Raw genomic sequence first — 23,762 nt, forward strand, 5'->3', positions numbered from 1 at the left:
GGGACTATATTGCACCTAATGTGGGGGAACTATACTGCCAGCCTAATGTGGGGGACTATATTGCACCTAATGTGGGGGAACTATACTGCCAATGTAATGTGGGGGACTATATTGCACCTAATGTGGGAGAACTATACTGCACCTAATGTGGGGGACTATATTGCACCTAATGTGGGGGAACATACTGCAAGCCTAATGTGGGGGACTATATTGCACCTAATGTAGGGGAACATACTGCCAACGTAATGTGGGGGACTATATTGCACCTAATGTGGGGGACTATATTGCACCTTATGTGGGGGAACATACTGCACCTAATGTGGGGGAACTTTACTGTACCTAATGTGGGGGGACTATACTGCCAGCCTAATGTGGGGGACTATATTGCACCTAATGTGGGGGAACTATACTGCCAGCCTAATGTGGGGGACTATATTGCACCTAATGTGGGGGAACTATACTGCCAGCCTAATGTGGGGGACTATATTGCACCTAATGTGGGGGAACTATACTGCCAACGTAATGTGGGGGACTATATTGCACCTAATGTGGGAGAACTATACTGCACCTAATGTGGGGGACTATATTGCGCCTAATGTGGGGGAACATACTGCAAGCCTAATGTGGGGGACTATATTTAACCTAATGTAGGGAAACATACTTACAACGTAATGTGGGGGACTATATTGCACCTAATGTGGGGGACTATATTGCACCTAATGTGGGGGAACATACTGCACCTAATGTGGGGGAACTATACTGCACCTAATGTGGGGGGACTATACTGCCAGCCTAATGTGGGGGACTATATTGCAATTAATGTGGGGGAACTATACTGCCAGCCTAATGTGGGGGACTATATTGCACCTAATGTGGGGGAACTATACTGCCAACGTAATGTGGGGGACTATATTGCACCTAATGTGGGAGAACTATACTGCACCTAATGTGGGGGAACTACAACCTAATGTGGGTGAACAATACTGCACCTAATGTGGGGGGGAACTACAACCTAATGTAGGGGAACTACTACCTAATGTGGGGGACTATACTGCCAACCTAATGTGGGGGAATTGTACTGCACCTAATGTGGGGAGCTATACTGCACCTAATGTGGGGGAACTGTACTGCCAACCCTAATGTGGGGGAACTGTATTGCCAACCCTAATGTGGGGGAACTACAACCTAATGTGGGGGATCTATACTGCCAACCTAATGTGGGGGGAACTGTGCTGTGTACTTAAAGTGGTAGTCCACTAATAAGATATATAAGTGTGCATAGGAATTTATTCATGTTTTGTTATCTATAGTCCGGCCCTCCAATGGTCTGAGGGACCATGAACTGGCCCCCCATTTAAAAAGTTTGAGGACCGCTGTCTTAAATCAATTGCGCCTTTAGTTTTCTTTGTACTGTATTGTGTGCACTGGCACTTTCTAGCTTTTAATATTACCGTATATACTCGAGTATAAGCCGAGTTTTTCAGCACAATTTTTCATGCTGAAAACGCCCCCCTTGGCTTATACTCAAGTGAACTCTCCGCCTGTCAATCCCTTCTCAGTGGTCTTAAACCTGTGGACCTCCAGATGTTGCAAAACTACAACTCTCAATATGCCCTGACAGCCATCGGCTGTCCGGGCATGCTGGGAGTTGTAGTTTTGAAACATCTGGAGGTCCGCAGGTTGAAGACCACTGCGGCCTTCGTCATCATCCAGACCCCCTTTTAGTTTTCTAGTCACCTCCCCTCGGTGGGAAGGAAGGGTGAGCTGGTCCGGGCCATCTATGCTGCAGGGATCGTTTGGTGGGGAGGGTTAGTTGTTCTGGGCTGTCCATTTTCACCGGGAGGCCCTCTTCTCCGCTCCGTGTCCAGCCCTGGACTAGTGACGTTGCCTTGACGACGATGCACAGGGACGTCCCTGCGCATGAACGTCCCTGTGCATCGTCGTCATGGCAATGTCACTAGTCCGGGGCCGGCCCGGAGAGGAGAAGAGAGCCTCCCGGGGAAAATGGACAGCCCGGAATGACTAACCCTCCCACCGGACGGTCCCTGCAGCATAGATGGCCTGGACCAGCTCACTCTTCCTTCCAACCGAGGGGAGGCGAGTAGAAAACTAAGGGGGGGGGGTCTGGATGATGACGAAGGCCGCAGTGGTCTTCAACCTGTGGACCTCCAGATGTTGCAAAACTACAACTCCCAGCATGCCCGGACAGCCGATGGCTGAAGGGATTGACAGGCGGTGATGATGAGGGGGGGGGATGATGACGGGGGTGATGATGACGAGGGTGATGATGACAGGGTGATGATGACGGGGGTGTTAATTACGGGGGTCTGGATGATAACAGGGGGGAATGATGACATGGGGGATGATGTACAGGGTGGGCAATCGATATGGATATACCTCAATAAAATGGGAATGGTTGTTGATATTAACTTCCTGTTTGTGGCACATTAGTACATTAGTGAGGGGGGGGGAAACTTTTCAAGTGGTGGTGACCATGGCAGACATTTTGAAGTTGGCCATTTTGAATCCAACTTTTGTTTTTCCAATAGGAATAGGGTCATGTGACACATCAAACTTATTGGGAATTTCACAAGAAAAACACTGGTGTGCTTGGTTTTAACGTAACTTTATTCTTTCATGAGTTATTTACAAGTTTCTATTTGTTTACAGCCATTTACATGCCGTCGAGGTTAACAGGTGAGGAGCTGATAGAAATTGGGTTGATGTCTGATGAATGCAGTAACCGGGTCATTGCAGCAGATTTCAATGCAAGACAATTGACAATCCAACACAATGGGCAGCTCATTGAACACATTTTATAAGTTGTCAGAAAGGTGTAAATAACTCATGAAATAATAAAGTTATGTTAAAACTAAGCACATCATTGTTTTTCTTGTGAAATTCCCAATAAGTTTGATGTGTCACATGATCCTCTTTCTATTGAAAAAACAAAAGTTGGATAAAAAATGTCCGACTTCAAAATGGCCGCCATGGTCACCACCCATCTTGAAAAGTTTCCCCCCTCACATATACTAATGTGCCACAAACAGGAAGTTAATATCACCAACCATTCCCATTTTTATTAAGGTGCATATATATATATATATATATATATGTCACGGATCGGCAGGCTGGAGGTGGATCCTCTGTGTCAGAGAGGGTTTGGCGTGGACCGTGTCGGTGGACCGGTTCTAAGTAGCTACTGGTTTTCACCAGAGCCCGCCGCAAAGCGGAATGGTCTTGCAGCGGCGGTAGCAACCAGGTCGTATCCACCGGCAACGGCTCAACCTCTCTGACTGCTGAGATAGGCATGGTACAAGGGATAAGGCAAGAGCAAGGTCGGACGTAGCAGAAGGTCAGGGCAGGCAGCAAGGATCGTAGTCAGGGGCAACGGCAGGAGGTCTGGAACACAGGCTAGGAACACACAAGGGAACGCTTTCACTAGGCACAAGGGCAACAAGATCCGGCAAGGGAGTGCAGGGGAAGTGAGGTATAAGTAGGGAGTGCACAGGTGGAAACTAATCAAGCTAATTGGGAAGATTGGGCCAGGCACCATCATTGGTGCACTGGCCCTTTAAATCTAGAGAGCTGGCGCGCGCGCGCCCTAGAGAGTGGAGCCGCGCGCGCCAGAGCATGACAGCCGGGGACCGGGACAGGTAAGTGACTTGGGACGCGATTCGCGAGCGGGCGCGTCCCGCTGTGCGAATCGCATCCCCGACGGCCATGTCAGTGCAGCGCTCCCGGTCAGTGGGACTGACCGGGGCGCTGAAGGGAGAGAGACGCCGTGAGCGCTCCGGGGAGGAGCGGGGACCCGGAGCGCTCGGCGTAACAGTACCCCCCCCTTGGGTCTCCCCCTCTTCTTGGAGCCTGAGAACCTGAGGATGAGACTTTTGTCCAGGATGTTGTCCTCAGGTTCCCAAGATCTCTCCTCTGAGCACTCAAGTACAAAGGGTCCAAGATAACGTGGTCCGAGATTAAAACTGGGGACACGGAAGCGGATATACTTGGTGGAGAGCCACACAAAAACAGGAGGAGTTCTTCTTTTTTCTTCGGCAAGCTTCTTTACCCGGGATGAGGCTAGTATGAGGGACTTTAGAGTCTTTTTCCAGATGGTGGCGAAGCCCCGGGAAACCACATCAACAGCGGGCACACAAGAAGGCGTGGGGGTGGGGAGGGAGGGAAGAGGGTCAAGCTTGGCACGGGGCAGAGTGTTAACAGGACGGGGGCTGTGAGGAGGAGACACAGCATAGTCCAGATAGGCCTTGGGGAGACCAGGTAAAGGAGGAGACACAGAGGTTTGACTGACGGGACTGGGAGCAGACGTGAGGCATTTTCTGTGGCAAGAAGAACCCCCGCTCAAGATCTCCCCGGTGGTCCAGACAAGGGTAGAGGAGTGGCGTTGGAACCATGGCAGACCGAGGAGGACTTCAGAGGAGCATTTGGGCAAAACAAAAAGTTCAATTTTTCCGAGATACAGTTCCATGCTCAATCACACAGTGCAGTATAGAAGTAAATCTTCTTTCTTTCTGCGGCGAGTCCTCTCTTCAGGGGTCAGGCGAGACCGATCCACTTGCAAAGCCTCCTCTGCGGGAGGCACAGGGGTGGATTGCAAAGGATACTGTGAGAGAGGTGCTCCGAGCGGTGTGGCACATGGCAGGGCCTTCCCAGGCAGGAGACCACGGCAGAGTCTAGAGTCCCCATCAAATTTGTCCGGCAGGGACAAGCAGGGGTTGGGAGCGACCGGTCGCTGCGGAGGAGCTGCAGGAGCCGGCGGAGGAGATGGTTGTTGCTGTTGCAGCTGCTGTGTCTGTGACTGAAGTAGCTGTATCTGCGGCAGCAGCTGCTGTATCTGTGACTGAAGTTGCTGTGTCACGGTGGTCAAGTATGACAGCTGGTGATTTCGTTGCGTCATCATTAGGGATTGCTGGGCGATCACCGTGGAAATGTCGGCAAGACTTGACAGCGGCACCTCAGCGGAATCCATGGCCGGATCTACTGTCACGAATCGGCAGGCTGGAGGTGGATCCTCTGTGTCAGAGAGGGTTTGGCGTGGACCGTGTCGGTGGACCGGTTCTAAGTAGCTACTGGTTTTCACCAGAGCCCGCCGCAAAGCGGGATGGTCTTGCAGCGGCGGTAGCAACCAGGTCGTATCCACCGGCAACGGCTCAACCTCTCTGACTGCTGAGATAGGCATGGTACAAGGGATAAGGCAAGAGCAAGGTCGGACGTAGCAGAAGGTCAGGGCAGGCAGCAAGGATCGTAGTCAGGGGCAACGGCAGGAGGTCTGGAACACAGGCTAGGAACACACAAGGGAACGCTTTCACTAGGCACAAGGGCAACAAGATCCGGCAAGGGAGTGCAGGGGAAGTGAGGTATAAGTAGGGAGTGCACAGGTGGAAACTAATCAAGCTAATTGGGAAGATTGGGCCAGGCACCATCATTGGTGCACTGGCCCTTTAAATCTAGAGAGCTGGCGCGCGCGCGCCCTAGAGAGCGGAGCCTCTGCAGCTTTATCAAGAGGTAGCGGGCATATGCCCGCTACCTCTTGATAAAGCTGCAGAGGCAGCGAAACATGTCGAGGGGGGCAGAGTAGGGACTCAATTTTAATAGAAAGCAAGGCGGCAGCTTAGAAAATAGCTCAGCGTGCACTGCAGGCACGCCGGGCATCTTCACCCCAGTATAGCCAATCAGAATAGGCTGGAGTACACTGGCCTGATGCACAGTATATAGATATTAGTTTATATGCTAGGCTGCCGCTCTGCTTAATTTTTAATCTATGTGAGTCTTCATTATATGTTTATGCACAATTACTTTAATAAAGCTTGTGGGTTCACCATAAAGATAATATATATATGGGAAATTAGGGATTTTTTGGATTCCTATGTATAGGGATCTATAGGTTGATAAATTAATTTAATCCTCCATATATTGGTCCGATAAGACTAGAGAGCGGAGCCGCGCGCGCCAGAGCATGACAGCCGGGGACCGGGACAGGTAAGTGACTTGGGACGCGATTCGCGAGCGGGCGCGTCCCGCTGTGCGAATCGCATCCCCGACGGCCATGTCAGTGCAGCGCTCCCGGTCAGCGGGACTGACCGGGGCGCTGCAGGGAGAGAGACGCCGTGAGCGCTCCGGGGAGGAGCGGGGACCCGGAGCGCTCGGCGTAACAATATATATGTGTGTGTGTATATATATATATATATATATATATATATATATATATATATAAATGGCCCACTCTGTATTTCCCACCCTAGGCTTATAGTCGAGTCAATAACTTTTCCTGGGTTTTTTGGGTGAAATTAGGGGCCTCGGCTTATATTTGGGTCGGCTTATACTCGAGTATATATGGTAATAATATAATTTTATTTTTTTATTGGTGCTATTGTTATATTTGTCCTACAATCTGGTTATTGTTTCTTTGTATGTGGATCTCGACCTTCCTTCCCCACATGCTATGCTTTTTCATATTTTAACCCCTTAAGGACCCAGGGCGTACCTGTACACCCTGAGTCCGCTCCCGTTCTATAATGCGGGGCCACAAAGTTGAACGCCACGTCTAAAGTGAAAGTGAAACCATGCCGGTTAGCTCAGGGAGCTGTTCGGGATAGCCGTGGCGAAATTGCGGCATCCCGAACAGCTTACAAGACAGTCGGAGGATCCCTACCTGCCTCATGTCCGATCGCCGAATGACTGCTCAGTGCCTGAGATCCAGGCATGAGCAGTAAAGCGTCAGAATCATCGATCAGTGGTTTCTTATGAGAAACCACTGATCAATGTAAAAGATCAGTGTGCACAGTGTTATAGGTCCCTATGGGAGCTATAACACTGCAAAACAAATCATTAATTTTTATATAATGAAAAAATGGATCAATAAGTCCTATCAATACAAAAATGGTACCGCTAAAAACTTCAGATCACGGCGCAAAAAATAAGCCCTCCTACCGCCCTGTACGTGGAAAGATTTTAAAGTTATAGGGGTCAGAAGATGACAATTTTAAACGTATAAATTTTCCTGCATGTAGTTATGATTTTTTTCCAGAAGTCCGACAAAAGCAAACCTATATAAGTAGGGTATCATTTTAATCGTATGGACCTACAGAATAAAGATAAGGTGTCATTTTTACCGAAAAATGTACTACGTAGAAACGGAAGCCCCCAAGTGTTACAAAATGGCGTTTTTTTTTTTTTTTCAATTTTGTCTCACAATGATTTTTTTTCCGTTTCGTCGTAGATTTTTGGGTAAAATGACTGACGTCATTACAAATTAGAATTGGATTTTTAGGTGCAAAATTGAAAGTGTTATGATTTTTTAAAGGTAAGGAGGAAAAAACGAAAATGCCAAAAAAGGAAAAACCTCGGGTCCTTAAGGGGTTAAATGGAAAGTTGCTCTGTTTAATAAAGAATTCTGTGAATTATACTTTGTATATTTTAGGATCATATATTCACCCAGGGTATTTTTGTAGTTGTTTTTATTTTAGATAATAAATGTATACATTCAATTTCTTAATAATAAACACTATCAATAAGATGAGACAAAACAAAGATTTCCATAAGTAACGTTCATTTATTTTCTCTATGATGTATGATATAGAGTAACAGATGCTTAAGATGCCATTATACTTGTGCTTTCTGTACAGTTCTGTGATGTTTACAGGTTCTGAAATAAAAAGAGTATATGGATTGAGTAACCTTATATAATGCTTTAACAAGGGTCATAAAAGTATTAGAAATCCCCTTACAAATAGTGAATCAATGCTAACCAAGTAAGTGTTGAATTTTACATACATAACATTTTCTTCTTACATGAACATCTACTTGTATATTCTGATCTCCATCACTGAACATATCTTGGTCTATTTCTGTGCATTTTATAACGTTTTCACAGTTTACAGGTACTAACACACATTACAAGATTTTACATTAGACCAGGACACATTTGCTTTGTAGGTGCATAACCTTCAGTACAGCACTCAAAGATCTGCTAGATTTGTCCTTTTGTGTCTATGGATGAAGCTATTTTCCATGTGTAAGTAAATTGTTATTGTTTGTGCCCATGAGCAGGAACTTACGCTGTTGATCCAGGAGGTGTAAGCAGACACTCTGGTGAACACTGTGGGTTTCAGGTAAGCATTGCATCCAAGAGAAGACACAAAGCTGGTCACACCATGGACTTGGTAAACACCATTGACAGCACAGTTCAGGGGTCCACCAGAATCTCCCTATAAGAAAATAAGCGATAAGTATTTGGGAAAATTAGACGATATTTCAGTTTCTAGTGATTTGCATAATGCAGTACATTGCCCGGAAAATATTATTTTCATGTCTGAGTAGCTAAATCTCAAATTAAGCAAACATAACCTGCCATCCAGGCTTCGACCATAGGCACTACATTGTTCATAGTAAACATGTCAAATCATATTTAACATTTTTATAACCAATTTATAGCTTTAAACATTAAGACAATAATAGCAATAACTGCTAAAAATGAGAACTCGGCAAGACTTACATTGCATCCGGCCTGTTGTCCGTTACCCCCGGCACACACCATGGTGCTCTTTACAGTGCTACCCCAGTAGGAGCTGGTGGAGCAGGTGGAGTGAGCAACAACGGGCAGAGGGGCCTGCTGGAGGATAGATGGCAGAGAGCCACCAGCTGCAATGAGAGAGAATCATTCTTCATTCACCATTCTCAGTATTCTGTAACTCACTAAACACATTTTCTCACTGACATTTATTGGAATTGAACTCAATTACCCCAAAGGGGGCAGTGCTTTTGTTTTTAACTTGGTGTGAAACTGTGGCTGAATTAAGAATTGGTGTGGAAGGAACAACCAATGGTGGAGGAGCCTGACAGACCCCCACGTATTATATAGTTATTGATGTGCATCCACCATAAGAAAGTATGACATAGGGCACAGTGACACATGTTTTTAACAGCAAAATAATCACTGGTTTACTTTTTACTTTTATTACATTAAAAGGTAAGTTTTAGGGGAGTCAAGTGTAAATAGGGATTTTTGTATTCAGGGTAATTGAGTTAATTTTTAGTTAGAATCCTGGACTCACCTGGGGTATTTGTGGTCATATTTATTGGAATTAACAGCATTTTGGACATGAGACTTATCAATTCTTTACATATCATTTTATTGTTTCTGTATGCAAAAGGATTTGTCCTGGTAACAATAGAATTCTTTAATATTAGTCTAAGAGAAAAGTGAAGCAGCTTCCTATATCTGCTTCCCTTTCCATGTGACTTTTGAAATATAATAGCTTCAATCGGAGTGGTTGCTCCCCTTTGCCCTTACACTAGATAATCTGTAATTCCATCTCCAAATGAGAGCTCACATTTTAAAATCTGTATCTCCAAAAGACCAGTTCTGTGAGCAGACCGACCCTTATCCAGACCAGATTTAGAGTGACGGATTTTCAGTCACGATATATTATACATTGTAGACATCTTCTTTGAGAAGATCACCCCGTAGAAGACCACTTTTCCATACAACTTTGGGGGTCTTCTCAAAGAGTTTGAACTGCATTTGTTTCATCTTAATTTCTTAACATCTGCTGAATTACAACTTACTGCTAGTTCTTCCCCATCCAGAAATGATGCAGTTGTAGTTGTTGGCGAGAACGGCGCCATCTGCTGGCAGTGTAGCTAGTTTCACATAGCTGTTCAGAGTAGCACTGGAGGCCAGCCACAGGACAGCAATATCATAGCTGAAAGAGGGAAATATTCGCCATAAGTCAGTCACAATGAACAAAGTAACATATATGTGTAACAAAGCTTAAAGGGGTACTCCGGTGGAAACAAGTAGAAAACAAATGTTTTCAAATCATTTGGTGATTGAAAGTTTAACAGATTTGTAAATTACATCTATTAAAAAAATAATCTTAATCCTTCCAGTACTTATTAGCTGCTGTATAGAACAGAGAACGGACAGAGGTGTCAGTAGAGAGCACTGTTTTCAGACAGAAAAGAACTTCACAAATTTCTCTGTAGGATATCTGTAGTATACAGCAGCTGATAAGTACTAGAAGGGTTAAGATTTTTTAATAGAAGTGATTTACAAATCTGTTTAACTTTCTTGCACCAGTTGATTTAAAAACATTTTTTCCCCCACTGGAGTTCCCCTTTAATTGCTATGGATTGCATAGCATAGGGGTGGATTGCAAAGGATACTGTGAGAGAGGTGCTCCGAGCGGTGTGGCACATGGCAGGGCCTTCCCAGGCAGGAGACCACGGCAGAGTCTAGAGTCCCCATCAAATTTGTCCGGCAGGGACAAGCAGGGGTTGGGAGCGACCGGTCGCTGCGGAGGAGCTGCAGGAGCCGGCGGAGGAGATGGTTGTTGCTGTTGCAGCTGCTGTGTCTGTGACTGAAGTAGCTGTATCTGCGGCAGCAGCTGCTGTATCTGTGACTGAAGTTGCTGTGTCACGGTGGTCAAGTATGACAGCTGGTGATTTCGTTGCGTCATCATTAGGGATTGCTGGGCGATCACCGTGGAAATGTCGGCAAGACTTGACAGCGGCACCTCAGCGGAATCCATGGCCGGATCTACTGTCACGAATCGGCAGGCTGGAGGTGGATCCTCTGTGTCAGAGAGGGTTTGGCGTGGACCGTGTCGGTGGACCGGTTCTAAGTAGCTACTGGTTTTCACCAGAGCCCGCCGCAAAGCGGGATGGTCTTGCAGCGGCGGTAGCAACCAGGTCGTATCCACCGGCAACGGCTCAACCTCTCTGACTGCTGAGATAGGCATGGTACAAGGGATAAGGCAAGAGCAAGGTCGGACGTAGCAGAAGGTCAGGGCAGGCAGCAAGGATCGTAGTCAGGGGCAACGGCAGGAGGTCTGGAACACAGGCTAGGAACACACAAGGGAACGCTTTCACTAGGCACAAGGGCAACAAGATCCGGCAAGGGAGTGCAGGGGAAGTGAGGTATAAGTAGGGAGTGCACAGGTGGAAACTAATCAAGCTAATTGGGAAGATTGGGCCAGGCACCATCATTGGTGCACTGGCCCTTTAAATCTAGAGAGCTGGCGCGCGCGCGCCCTAGAGAGCGGAGCCTCTGCAGCTTTATCAAGAGGTAGCGGGCATATGCCCGCTACCTCTTGATAAAGCTGCAGAGGCAGCGAAACATGTCGAGGGGGGCAGAGTAGGGACTCAATTTTAATAGAAAGCAAGGCGGCAGCTTAGAAAATAGCTCAGCGTGCACTGCAGGCACGCCGGGCATCTTCACCCCAGTATAGCCAATCAGAATAGGCTGGAGTACACTGGCCTGATGCACAGTATATAGATATTAGTTTATATGCTAGGCTGCCGCTCTGCTTAATTTTTAATCTATGTGAGTCTTCATTATATGTTTATGCACAATTACTTTAATAAAGCTTGTGGGTTCACCATAAAGATAATATATATATGGGAAATTAGGGATTTTTTGGATTCCTATGTATAGGGATCTATAGGTTGATAAATTAATTTAATCCTCCATATATTGGTCCGATAAGACTAGAGAGCGGAGCCGCGCGCGCCAGAGCATGACAGCCGGGGACCGGGACAGGTAAGTGACTTGGGACGCGATTCGCGAGCGGGCGCGTCCCGCTGTGCGAATCGCATCCCCGACGGCCATGTCAGTGCAGCGCTCCCGGTCAGCGGGACTGACCGGGGCGCTGCAGGGAGAGAGACGCCGTGAGCGCTCCGGGGAGGAGCGGGGACCCGGAGCGCTCGGCGTAACAATATATATGTGTGTGTGTGTATATATATATATATATATATATATATATATATATATATATATAAATGGCCCACTCTGTATTTCCCACCCTAGGCTTATAGTCGAGTCAATAACTTTTCCTGGGTTTTTTGGGTGAAATTAGGGGCCTCGGCTTATATTTGGGTCGGCTTATACTCGAGTATATATGGTAATAATATAATTTTATTTTTTTATTGGTGCTATTGTTATATTTGTCCTACAATCTGGTTATTGTTTCTTTGTATGTGGATCTCGACCTTCCTTCCCCACATGCTATGCTTTTTCATATTTTAACCCCTTAAGGACCCAGGGCGTACCTGTACACCCTGAGTCCGCTCCCGTTCTATAATGCGGGGCCACAAAGTTGAACGCCACGTCTAAAGTGAAAGTGAAACCATGCCGGTTAGCTCAGGGAGCTGTTCGGGATAGCCGTGGCGAAATTGCGGCATCCCGAACAGCTTACAAGACAGTCGGAGGATCCCTACCTGCCTCATGTCCGATCGCCGAATGACTGCTCAGTGCCTGAGATCCAGGCATGAGCAGTAAAGCGTCAGAATCATCGATCAGTGGTTTCTTATGAGAAACCACTGATCAATGTAAAAGATCAGTGTGCACAGTGTTATAGGTCCCTATGGGAGCTATAACACTGCAAAACAAATCATTAATTTTTATATAATGAAAAAATGGATCAATAAGTCCTATCAATACAAAAATGGTACCGCTAAAAACTTCAGATCACGGCGCAAAAAATAAGCCCTCCTACCGCCCTGTACGTGGAAAGATTTTAAAGTTATAGGGGTCAGAAGATGACAATTTTAAACGTATAAATTTTCCTGCATGTAGTTATGATTTTTTTCCAGAAGTCCGACAAAAGCAAACCTATATAAGTAGGGTATCATTTTAATCGTATGGACCTACAGAATAAAGATAAGGTGTCATTTTTACCGAAAAATGTACTACGTAGAAACGGAAGCCCCCAAGTGTTACAAAATGGCGTTTTTTTTTTTTTTTCAATTTTGTCTCACAATGATTTTTTTTCCGTTTCGTCGTAGATTTTTGGGTAAAATGACTGACGTCATTACAAATTAGAATTGGATTTTTAGGTGCAAAATTGAAAGTGTTATGATTTTTTAAAGGTAAGGAGGAAAAAACGAAAATGCCAAAAAAGGAAAAACCTCGGGTCCTTAAGGGGTTAAATGGAAAGTTGCTCTGTTTAATAAAGAATTCTGTGAATTATACTTTGTATATTTTAGGATCATATATTCACCCAGGGTATTTTTGTAGTTGTTTTTATTTTAGATAATAAATGTATACATTCAATTTCTTAATAATAAACACTATCAATAAGATGAGACAAAACAAAGATTTCCATAAGTAACGTTCATTTATTTTCTCTATGATGTATGATATAGAGTAACAGATGCTTAAGATGCCATTATACTTGTGCTTTCTGTACAGTTCTGTGATGTTTACAGGTTCTGAAATAAAAAGAGTATATGGATTGAGTAACCTTATATAATGCTTTAACAAGGGTCATAAAAGTATTAGAAATCCCCTTACAAATAGTGAATCAATGCTAACCAAGTAAGTGTTGAATTTTACATACATAACATTTTCTTCTTACATGAACATCTACTTGTATATTCTGATCTCCATCACTGAACATATCTTGGTCTATTTCTGTGCATTTTATAACGTTTTCACAGTTTACAGGTACTAACACACATTACAAGATTTTACATTAGACCAGGACACATTTGCTTTGTAGGTGCATAACCTTCAGTACAGCACTCAAAGATCTGCTAGATTTGTCCTTTTGTGTCTATGGATGAAGCTATTTTCCATGTGTAAGTAAATTGTTATTGTTTGTGCCCATGAGCAGGAACTTACGCTGTTGATCCAGGAGGTGTAAGCAGACACTCTGGTGAACACTGTGGGTTTCAGGTAAGCATTGCATCCAAGAGAAGACACAAAGCTGGTCACACCATGGACTTGGTAAACACCATTGACAGCACAGTTCAGGGGTCCACCAGAATCTCCCTATAAGAAAATAAGCGATAAGTATTTGGGAAAATTAGACGATATTTCAGTTTCTAGTGATTTGCATAATGCAGTACATTGCCCGGAAAATATTATTTTCATGTCTGAGTAGCTAAATCTCAAATTAAGCAAACATAACCTGCCATCCAGGCTTCGACCATAGGCACTACATTGTTCATAGTAAACATGTCAAATCATATTTAACATTTTTATAACCAATTTATAGCTTTAAACATTAAGACAATAATAGCAATAACTGCTAAAAATGAGAACTCGGCAAGACTTACATTGCATCCGGCCTGTTGTCCGTTACCCCCGGCACACACCATGGTGCTCTTTACAGTGCTACCCCAGTAGGAGCTGGTGGAGCAGGTGGAGTGAGCAACAACGGGCAGAGGGGCCTGCTGGAGGATAGATGGCAGAGAGCCACCAGCTGCAATGAGAGAGAATCATTCTTCATTCACCATTCTCAGTATTCTGTAACTCACTAAACACATTTTCTCACTGACATTTATTGGAATTGAACTCAATTACCCCAAAGGGGGCAGTGCTTTTGTTTTTAACTTGGTGTGAAACTGTGGCTGAATTAAGAATTGGTGTGGAAGGAACAACCAATGGTGGAGGAGCCTGACAGACCCCCACGTATTATATAGTTATTGATGTGCATCCACCATAAGAAAGTATGACATAGGGCACAGTGACACATGTTTTTAACAGCAAAATAATCACTGGTTTACTTTTTACTTTTATTACATTAAAAGGTAAGTTTTAGGGGAGTCAAGTGTAAATAGGGATTTTTGTATTCAGGGTAATTGAGTTAATTTTTAGTTAGAATCCTGGACTCACCTGGGGTATTTGTGGTCATATTTATTGGAATTAACAGCATTTTGGACATGAGACTTATCAATTCTTTACATATCATTTTATTGTTTCTGTATGCAAAAGGATTTGTCCTGGTAACAATAGAATTCTTTAATATTAGTCTAAGAGAAAAGTGAAGCAGCTTCCTATATCTGCTTCCCTTTCCATGTGACTTTTGAAATATAATAGCTTCAATCGGAGTGGTTGCTCCCCTTTGCCCTTACACTAGATAATCTGTAATTCCATCTCCAAATGAGAGCTCACATTTTAAAATCTGTATCTCCAAAAGACCAGTTCTGTGAGCAGACCGACCCTTATCCAGACCAGATTTAGAGTGACGGATTTTCAGTCACGATATATTATACATTGTAGACATCTTCTTTGAGAAGATCACCCCGTAGAAGACCACTTTTCCATACAACTTTGGGGGTCTTCTCAAAGAGTTTGAACTGCATTTGTTTCATCTTAATTTCTTAACATCTGCTGAATTACAACTTACTGCTAGTTCTTCCCCATCCAGAAATGATGCAGTTGTAGTTGTTGGCGAGAACGGCGCCATCTGCTGGCAGTGTAGCTAGTTTCACATAGCTGTTCAGAGTAGCACTGGAGGCCAGCCACAGGACAGCAATATCATAGCTGAAAGAGGGAAATATTCGCCATAAGTCAGTCACAATGAACAAAGTAACATATATGTGTAACAAAGCTTAAAGGGGTACTCCGGTGGAAACAAGTAGAAAACAAATGTTTTCAAATCATTTGGTGATTGAAAGTTTAACAGATTTGTAAATTACATCTATTAAAAAAATAATCTTAATCCTTCCAGTACTTATTAGCTGCTGTATAGAACAGAGAACGGACAGAGGTGTCAGTAGAGAGCACTGTTTTCAGACAGAAAAGAACTTCACAAATTTCTCTGTAGGATATCTGTAGTATACAGCAGCTGATAAGTACTAGAAGGGTTAAGATTTTTTAATAGAAGTGATTTACAAATCTGTTTAACTTTCTTGCACCAGTTGATTTAAAAACATTTTTTCCCCCACTGGAGTTCCCCTTTAATTGCTATGATGAATCAGAAAGGAATTTTTTCCATTATAGGCAAATTTTTCTTGTGTCTAAAGCTGAGTTCACACTATTATTTGGTCAGTACTTTTAGGCAAAACCAAAAGTGGAAAACTATAATGGAAAGATTTTTTTTCCATGGTCGGACAAACTCTTGGTTTTGAACCAAGCCTTTTAGTTTTTTTACCTTTCTCTGGATTACCCAGGGTAAACAAACATTTTCTTTTTTATACCACCTTTCCTTTGTATCACATTCTCTCCAGTGGTTAAATATATTGGCATATGTCGTCTTTGAACCATAATTATATATGTCTAATTCATAAAGTAAAGAGGTTTATAGATCTTATTTAGTATTTTAACTCTTCAGCTTCTAGCTTCCATAAGATACATACCCAGCAGCTACATTGTTAGATTTCCAGCCTGAGTTAATACGAATTGCTGACACTGAGATGATCTGTTCGGTACCATCGTTCTGGCTTAGGTTGTGCTCTCCCAAGACCACACGGTAGGTGTTGGATTTGCTTAACAGATATGAATATATAGAGAGATAGACGTAAGTGACTGTATATAGGTATGCAGGTTTTTTTTTTTTTTTTTTTTTTGTAGAGGTATACAGAGGGTGAATTCCCTATTAGAACTACTAAAGATTATTGAGAATTAAATGAAATGATTTACTATAAAAATAAAAATCACCAATATAATTAACATTTGCTAAATGTAATCTTAGTTGCCAGAGTAAGTAATACCTGTCGACACAGTGAGCAGCGGTCAGCACACGATTAGCACGGATCAGGGAACCTCCACAGGTGTGGTACCAGCTGCTGCCGGACTGATACTGGAGAGATACCTACAAGGGAGAAATCACATTGGGACTATTTTAACAGCACACAAGTTGTGTCTCTCTTCTGACTTAGTGTTGCTGTCAATTTAAAAAAACTTTTGACATGTCACACTTTGATCAGGTATGGTCTGGGTGTGCAGCAAGATGGGAGGAGCTGCAAACTGGGGAGTGTTTAGTTGTGCTCATTTTAATAATCAATGGGGGTCTGAAAACCTGAATCCCAATTAAAAATATGGTGGCATGTCTCTGTGACATGTGAAAGGTTTTTGGAAATAATAATAGCTTTAAGCTTTGAAGAGTATTTAATCTGTGGAACTGTGGCCAAAAGTTAGTTCTCTCTGCCGAGAAACAAGCATACATAATTCTATATGGACAGTCTTCTCATATAATACAATTTTGAGGGATCTGATGCTTAAAAAAAATGTTTTCCATTCATTATCTCCTTATTCATGTGGATCTGACAGCAGAAACCCATACAGATTCTGGCAACACAAAAAAACCTGTGCCCCCACATGTATGAGCCTTCTGAATGCTACCAAATAAAGTGATCTGCAACATTCTACAGGTAATGGTTATGCATGTGTTTCCCACTCTATTCATTTGGGGGCTACATTTTCACTGCATTCTGGGGATCAGTTTGGGGGTCCCAGTGGTTAGATCCCCACAGATCCAGAAGCTATCCCGTATCCTATGGGTTCGGGATTACTTGATGAAATGAAAATATCCCTTTTACATCACTTACCTGCCATGGCCAGGCATTTTTTACTGCATTTGTTCCTCCAACTACACGTGAATTATCTTCAATGTAGCGAAGATTATCATCGCAGTGTCCTAGGATGAGGTAGAATAAAAAAAAAATTATGTGAAAAAAGTTAGTCATTGTGGTCGCGCTGCAGTGCTTTGCACAACTGGGGATCAAGGACACCGCTATGAAGGGAAAGACATTCCCACACAGGATTGGTCGGGTCCTGGCTGAAAAGGAATGATATAACTTAGTTATCTGTTATTATTAAGGGGATAGTAAGATCTCTTTGATAAAGTGGCTGAAAATTAGCAAAATCCTTTTCTTAATACCACTAATTGTAAGCCAATACAAGATCATAAAATATCCTCCTTATACCATCTGAATATAGTGAACCATTTTATTGTTAGTGGATTATAGAAACTGAGTACATTAGGCATCCATATGAGTATTGTCATATATAAGCTGAAGTAAAAATAGGGTACGTTCTTGCATCTTACCACCAAGGACAAAAGCAGCGAGTAGAAGGAAAATTAGCATCTTGGATCGGTAGAAGTGTGTGGAGGGAAAGTGATTCTGCACTCCCTTTCATATTGCTGCCAGTCCCAGGATTCATGTGTTGGGAATACTGTCAGATGTTGTATAAACGGTATTTGTGAAATTGTTATCTGTTTATGTATTTTTGGAATTGAGTAAGCATTAGTAATGTAACATAAATAAAGCAGAATATTGTATATTCCAATGATTTATTGGTAGCTTTTTTTCTATACATTTCTGGTTGCTGGGTTCTGGCTATAGAGGATACATAACTGCAGACATAGCATGGTGCTGGACCTTACTGGAGGACAGTACTATATATTATACATCAGGTTATAATATACATTAGGTTATTATACATTATAGCTTTTTCAGATTTTGTACTGGGGTTCAGGATCTTAAAGATGCATGTTTGTACAGGACTTTTGACCTGTAATCCATACATACCTCTCATTCATTAACTGACATCTGCAGTGCCAATATATCAGTATAATAAGATATGCAAATTAGGGTTGTTACTGTTTGCGCTCCGGCCGCACATGTCGGTCGCGAGTGCATTGTCCCTGCGTCCGCATGTGAATCCTGGCCAGTCACTTACCACGCTCCTCTGCCACCTCCTCCACTGTGTCTCAGCTCCGGAACGTGTGTCCCGGTCTCCTAGGGCGCACGCGCACCGGAGCTCTGAAATTTAAAGGGCCAGTACTCCCATAATTATGTGTAATATGAAAAACACAAAAACAGACAGACCGATGCGCATCTAAGTGCAATTAACCTTATTAAAGGAGAAAGAGTGAGGAATAGGTCTAAATGTGCTCACCTATATGTGTTGCGCTATGAGCACAACACCACACCTTGCTTGTTCCCACAGTGAGTGGTATGGAGGAGTGCAGCCTGCACTGATCCTGCGTCCAGCAGGTGGAAGACGGTCAGGTAGAATCAAGTAGTGGAAGGAAGGTATACCGATGAAATGGTGCAGTCAGCGGCGCTCTCCTCTCAGTAGGGAAGGGTTAGTAAATAATACCCGGCAAGGTACGGACTTGATAAAATAGCAAACAGTTTATTTTACAAAGGCATGCAAACAACGCGTTTCGAGGGGTGGGACCCCCTCTTCGTCAGGTTCTGATTGGGGGTTGGGTGTGACGTCCCTTTTATAGACACCCAAACCCGTGAAAATCATTCACAGATGTTAATGTAACATAAAACAGTAATAAATCAAATTGAAAGAACACAGTATCACCACTAAAAAAACAAAATGTTCTACATTGTGCATATGTTGCATTTCTAATATTATGAACATGATATAACATAATTATGTGTAACACCTGACACTACTCTATAAGTCCCTGCACCTCCCACACGTCTCTGCCATATCTTCAGTGCCATTTGCCTGAGAGAAAGCGTTCCCATTGGCTGTTTTGCCATTCCCGTATATCCAGACCTTCCTGCTACGTTTTTTGACTGCGAACCTTTGCTGCCTGCCTAGACCTTCTGCGAAGTTTGACTACGCTACAGCCCCTTCCTTTGGTACCTCGCCTTGCCCAGTTACCTGTGTGGTCGAGCTGTGTCGGGGTAATGACCTGGGTGTTGCCTGCCACAGGAAGCCCATCCTGCCTTGCGGCGGGCTCTGGTGAAAACCAGTGGCAACTTAGACTCCGCTCCCCAATACGGTCCGAGACATCTGCCCCACAGGTGGAGGATCCACTTCCAGCTTCGTGACAGCCTACATGTAGGTGCGTGATAGCAAGATCTGGCCATGGATCCAACTGGGGTTCCTCTGCCAGATAACTTGGATCTTGCATCTATCGTAGCGCTCCAGTTACAGTAGTTAGCCCAGCAGCCACAGCAGCTTAACCAGCTATCCGCCATGATGCAGCAGTTGCTTTCTGCTCAGCAGCAACTGCCGCAGCCTCAGCCTCCTCCTCCAGCTCCAGTACAGCCTCCCGCTGCTGCAGTCTCCTCCGGGACCAAGCTCCGTTTGTCGCTTCCAGAAAAATATGAGGTGGATCCCAAGTCCTGTCATGTTTTTGTGATGCAGGGCTCCATGCACATTGAACTCATGACGGATCAGTTCTCCACAGAATGTGCAAAGGTGGCTTTCGTCATTAGTCTCCTATCTGGAAGGGCTTTGGCCTGGGCAACCCCGCTGTGGGATCGCAGTGATCTCGTCACTACTAATCTTCAGGCATTCCTGATGGAATTTCACACTGTCTTCGAGGAACCTGCTCGAGCCTCCTCCGCAGCGACGGCTCTGCTAAATCTTTCTCAGGGTAACTCCACTGTTGGCGAGTATGCCATCTGGTTCCGAACCCTGGTGTTGGAGTTGTCCTGGAATAAGGAAGCTCTCTGCGCTACCTTCAAGAGAGGATTATCAAGTCAAATTAAGGATGTCCTCGTAGATGCCATCTACCTTGAACGAACTTATACAATTGACATCCCAAAGATATCCGTTTCTCCGAGTGACGAGAGGAACTACGCTAAGAAAGTGAATCTGCACGACCTCGGCACTTTCCTCGTCTGGTGCCAGCCTTCCACCAACCACCACAACCTTCTACGATGCCTCCGCCAGTGGAGGCTATGTAGGTGGATCGGTCTCGCTTGACCCAGCAAGAAAGGACTCGCTGACATACCAAAAATCTTTGTCTTTACTGCGCCAGTGCAGACCACTTCCTTAGCCACAGGGAAATGCTTGCACCTAAGGTTCGTAGGGGAGGCCTCCCTAGGTGTGAATTCCTCCTCTCCACGCTTAAATTTGACAGTCCAGCTTCTTCTTCCCTCCAAAGAGTTCATCTCCATTCTGGCCTTCCAGGACTCTGGCTCTGCGGGAAACTTTATTGATGCCTCCCTTGTGCATAAGTATCATCTGCCTGTGTCCCGCCTCCTGAAACCCCTGTACATCTCTACGGTCAATGGAGAAAGACTGGACTGTACCGTGCAATTCCGCACTGAATCCCTGTCGATGCAGGTCAGAGTATCACATAAGGAGAACTTGTCCTTCTACGTACTCCCACACTGTACTTCTCCTCTCCTGCTTGGCCTACCTTGGTTACAGCTCCATGCCCCACAGCTGGATTGGAAAACTGGAGAAGTCCTACCCTGGGGTCCACATTGTAACAGCCATTGTATCCATGTACTTGTAACTAAGTTGAAACCAACTTCTAGACCTCAGCCTGATTTGCCTTCTTTTCTCCAGGACTCTGCTGACGTCTTCAGCAAAAAGCAAGCTGAAATATTGCCTCCACACCGTCCCTACGATTACCCTATAGATGTATTGCCCAGAGGCAGAATTTACCCCTTGTCTGTTCCAGAAACCCTGGCCATGGCAGACTATATCCAAGATAACCTTCGGAAGGGGTTTATCAAGAAGTCCTCTTCTCCTGCCGGAGCTGGGTTCTTCTTCGTTGAAAAAAAAGATGCTTCTTTGCCACCTTGTATTGACTACCGTGGTTTGAATAAAATTACTGTAAAGAACCGCTATCCACTACCTCTAATCTCGGAATTATTTAATCGCCTGAGAGGTGCCAGAATCTTCTCAAAACTTGATCTTTGTGGGGCTCATAATTTGATTCGTATTCGGAAAGGGGACCCCTTAATTCACACGCCTACCCCTTAATTCCCTGGTTGAACTTGATGGACATATGTCTTTTTTCGACCGTACTAACTATGTAACTATGTAACTGCGCTAAATACCCGTGATGGACATTTTGAGTATCTTGTCATGCCATTTGCACTCTGTTATGCTCCAGCAGTCTTTCAGGAGTTCGTCAACGATATTTTTCGAGATCTTCTATACTCCTGTGTCGTTGTCTATTTGGATGACATACTCATCTATTTTCCCAATATTCAATCTCATCGCTCCCACCTCCGCCAAGTCTTACAGCGTCTCCGTGAAAATCGTCCCTATGCCAAGCCTGAAAAATGCACTTAAAAAAAAAAACAGTCTACCTTTCTTGGGCTATATTGTTACAAGTCAAGGTCTCCAAATGGATCCAGACAAGTTGTCTGCAGTTCTGGACTGGCCTCAACCTTCTGGTCCCAGCGCTTCCTTGGTTTTGCCAACTACTATCGACAATTTATACCTCACTACTCTACTCTGTGTAACGCTGAGCTCTCCGGTCCCTGTCCCTGGACCGGAGCGCTCGCAGCGTCTGTTCCAGCGGGGTGCCCCGGTCGGGCTCTCTGACCGAGGAAACTCCGTCTCTGCCCATGTCTGGGACGCGGTCCGCTTCGGGATGTCCCCGCGCACGTCCCGCGTCCCATCTTCACTCACCCGTGCCCGCTCCGCTCCTCTCCTCTGCTCCCCGCTCACGTGTCTCCCGGCACGCGCGTCCCTGCACTATAGGGTGCGCGCGCGCCGGCAGTATAAGATTTAAAGGGCCAGTGCACCATTAATTGGTGCCTGGCCCAATCCGTTATTGGTCACTCCTATACATGTATCCTGCCCCTTCCTGCCCTTGCCGGATCTTTGCTGCCTCAGTGCCCTAGAGAAAGCGTTCTTGTGTATTTCCTTGCCTGTTGCCGTACCTGTTGCTAACAACTACCGCCTGAGAACCCGTGCTGCCTGCCCTGACCTTTGCTACGTCTGACCACGCCTCTGCCTGCTCCTTCTGTACTTCGCCTGTCTCAGCTGCCAGTGAGGTTGAGCCGCTATCGGAGGACATGACCTGGTAGTTACCACCACAGCAAGTCCATCCCGCTTTGCGGCGGGCTCTGGTGAAAACCAGTAACTGCTTAGAACCGATCCTCCGGTACGGTCCACACCAATCCATCTCTGGCACAGAGGATCCACCTCCTGTACCGCTTCCTGCCACTAGTCCGGATCCTGACAGTAAGATCTGGCCATGGATCCCGCTGAGGTGCTTTTGCCTAGTGTCGCGGACCTTTCTACGATTGTGGCCCAGCAGTCGCAGCAGATCGCCCAGCAAGGTCAACAGCTGGCACAGTTGACCGCCATGTTGCAGCAACTCCTACCAGCGCACCAGCATCACCACCGCAGCCTGTGGCCGCCTCCTCTTCTAGAGTCCGTTTGTCCATGCCGGCGAAGTACGACGGAGATCCAAAGTTGTGCCGCGGGTTCCTGTCTCAATGCTCTCTCCATCTTGAGATGTTGGCAGACCAGTTCCCCTCAGAGCGAGCCAAGGTGGCATTCGTTGTTATCCTGCTTTCTGGGAAGGCCCTGGCCTGGGCTACACCGCTTTGGGACCGCAACGATCCTGCCACTGCAAGTGTCCAGAGTTTCTTCCAGGAATTCCGGAGTGTCTTTGAGGAGCCAGCTCGGGCTTCCTCAGCAGAGACTGCTTTATTGAATTTGTCCCAGGGGAGTTCTTCTGTGGGAGACTACGCTATTCGTTTCCGTACCCTTGCTTCTGAACTCTCCTGGAATAATGAGGCGCTCTGTGCTACTTTCAAGAAAGACTTGTCCAGCGCCATAAAGGATGTTCTGGCGGCACGAGATGTGCCTACCAACCTGAGTGACCTCATCCACTTGGCCACCAGGATTGACCTGCGTTTTGCTGAGAAACGAGAGGAACTGCTACAGGAAAAGGGAAGTGCTCGTCCCAGACGTTTTTTTCGTCTGGCTCCTATCTTCCAGTATCCACCGCAACCCTCTACTGGGCCTCCTGCTGAGGAAGCCATGCGGGTGGATCGGTCTCGCCTGACCACGCAAGAAAGGAACCGCCTTAGAGACGAGAATCTCTGTATGTACTGTGACTGTACTGAGTATTTCCTAAGGGACTGCCCTCTTCGTCCACCACGTCAGGGAAACACCCGCACCTAGTCAACGTTGGAGAGGCGTTACTAGGTGTGAATACCTACTCTCCACGCATTACTGTATCCATGCGGATTTCAGTACCCGCCAAGACATCCTTTGCTGCCACAGCTTTTCTGGATTCCGGTTCTGCCGGAAACTTCATCGACGCCTCGCTGGTAAACAA

The 23,762-nt window shown here is 45.2% G+C and overlaps 2 protein-coding genes across 2 annotated transcripts; both read right to left on the reverse strand.

Moving 5' to 3' along the window:
• Positions 1-7,565: 7,565 nt before the first annotated feature.
• On the reverse strand, positions 7,566-13,121 carry LOC130357386 (chymotrypsin-like elastase family member 1). Its single transcript, XM_056560079.1, has 5 exons — positions 13,088-13,121; positions 9,583-9,786; positions 8,510-8,655; positions 8,073-8,222; positions 7,566-7,660 (listed from the first exon to the last, which is right to left on the reverse strand). Exons 1-5 carry the CDS (start codon positions 13,119-13,121, stop codon positions 7,652-7,654), a joined length of 543 nt encoding a protein of 180 aa, XP_056416054.1. The 3' UTR covers positions 7,566-7,651.
• An 11-nt stretch (positions 13,122-13,132) lies between these two features.
• Positions 13,133-17,837, reverse strand: LOC130357669 (chymotrypsin-like elastase family member 1). The gene is made up of 8 exons (XM_056560401.1): positions 17,793-17,837; positions 17,293-17,381; positions 16,456-16,556; positions 16,102-16,230; positions 15,150-15,286; positions 14,077-14,222; positions 13,640-13,789; positions 13,133-13,227 (listed from the first exon to the last, which is right to left on the reverse strand). The coding sequence occupies exons 1-8, from the start codon at positions 17,830-17,832 to the stop codon at positions 13,219-13,221; spliced, it is 801 nt and encodes a 266-aa protein (XP_056416376.1). The 5' UTR covers positions 17,833-17,837; the 3' UTR covers positions 13,133-13,218.
• Between the last annotated feature and the right edge of the window lie 5,925 nt (positions 17,838-23,762).

Source organism: Hyla sarda, chromosome 2 (genome assembly GCF_029499605.1).
Source record: "Hyla sarda isolate aHylSar1 chromosome 2, aHylSar1.hap1, whole genome shotgun sequence".
NCBI classification, from domain to species: domain Eukaryota; kingdom Metazoa; phylum Chordata; class Amphibia; order Anura; family Hylidae; genus Hyla; species Hyla sarda.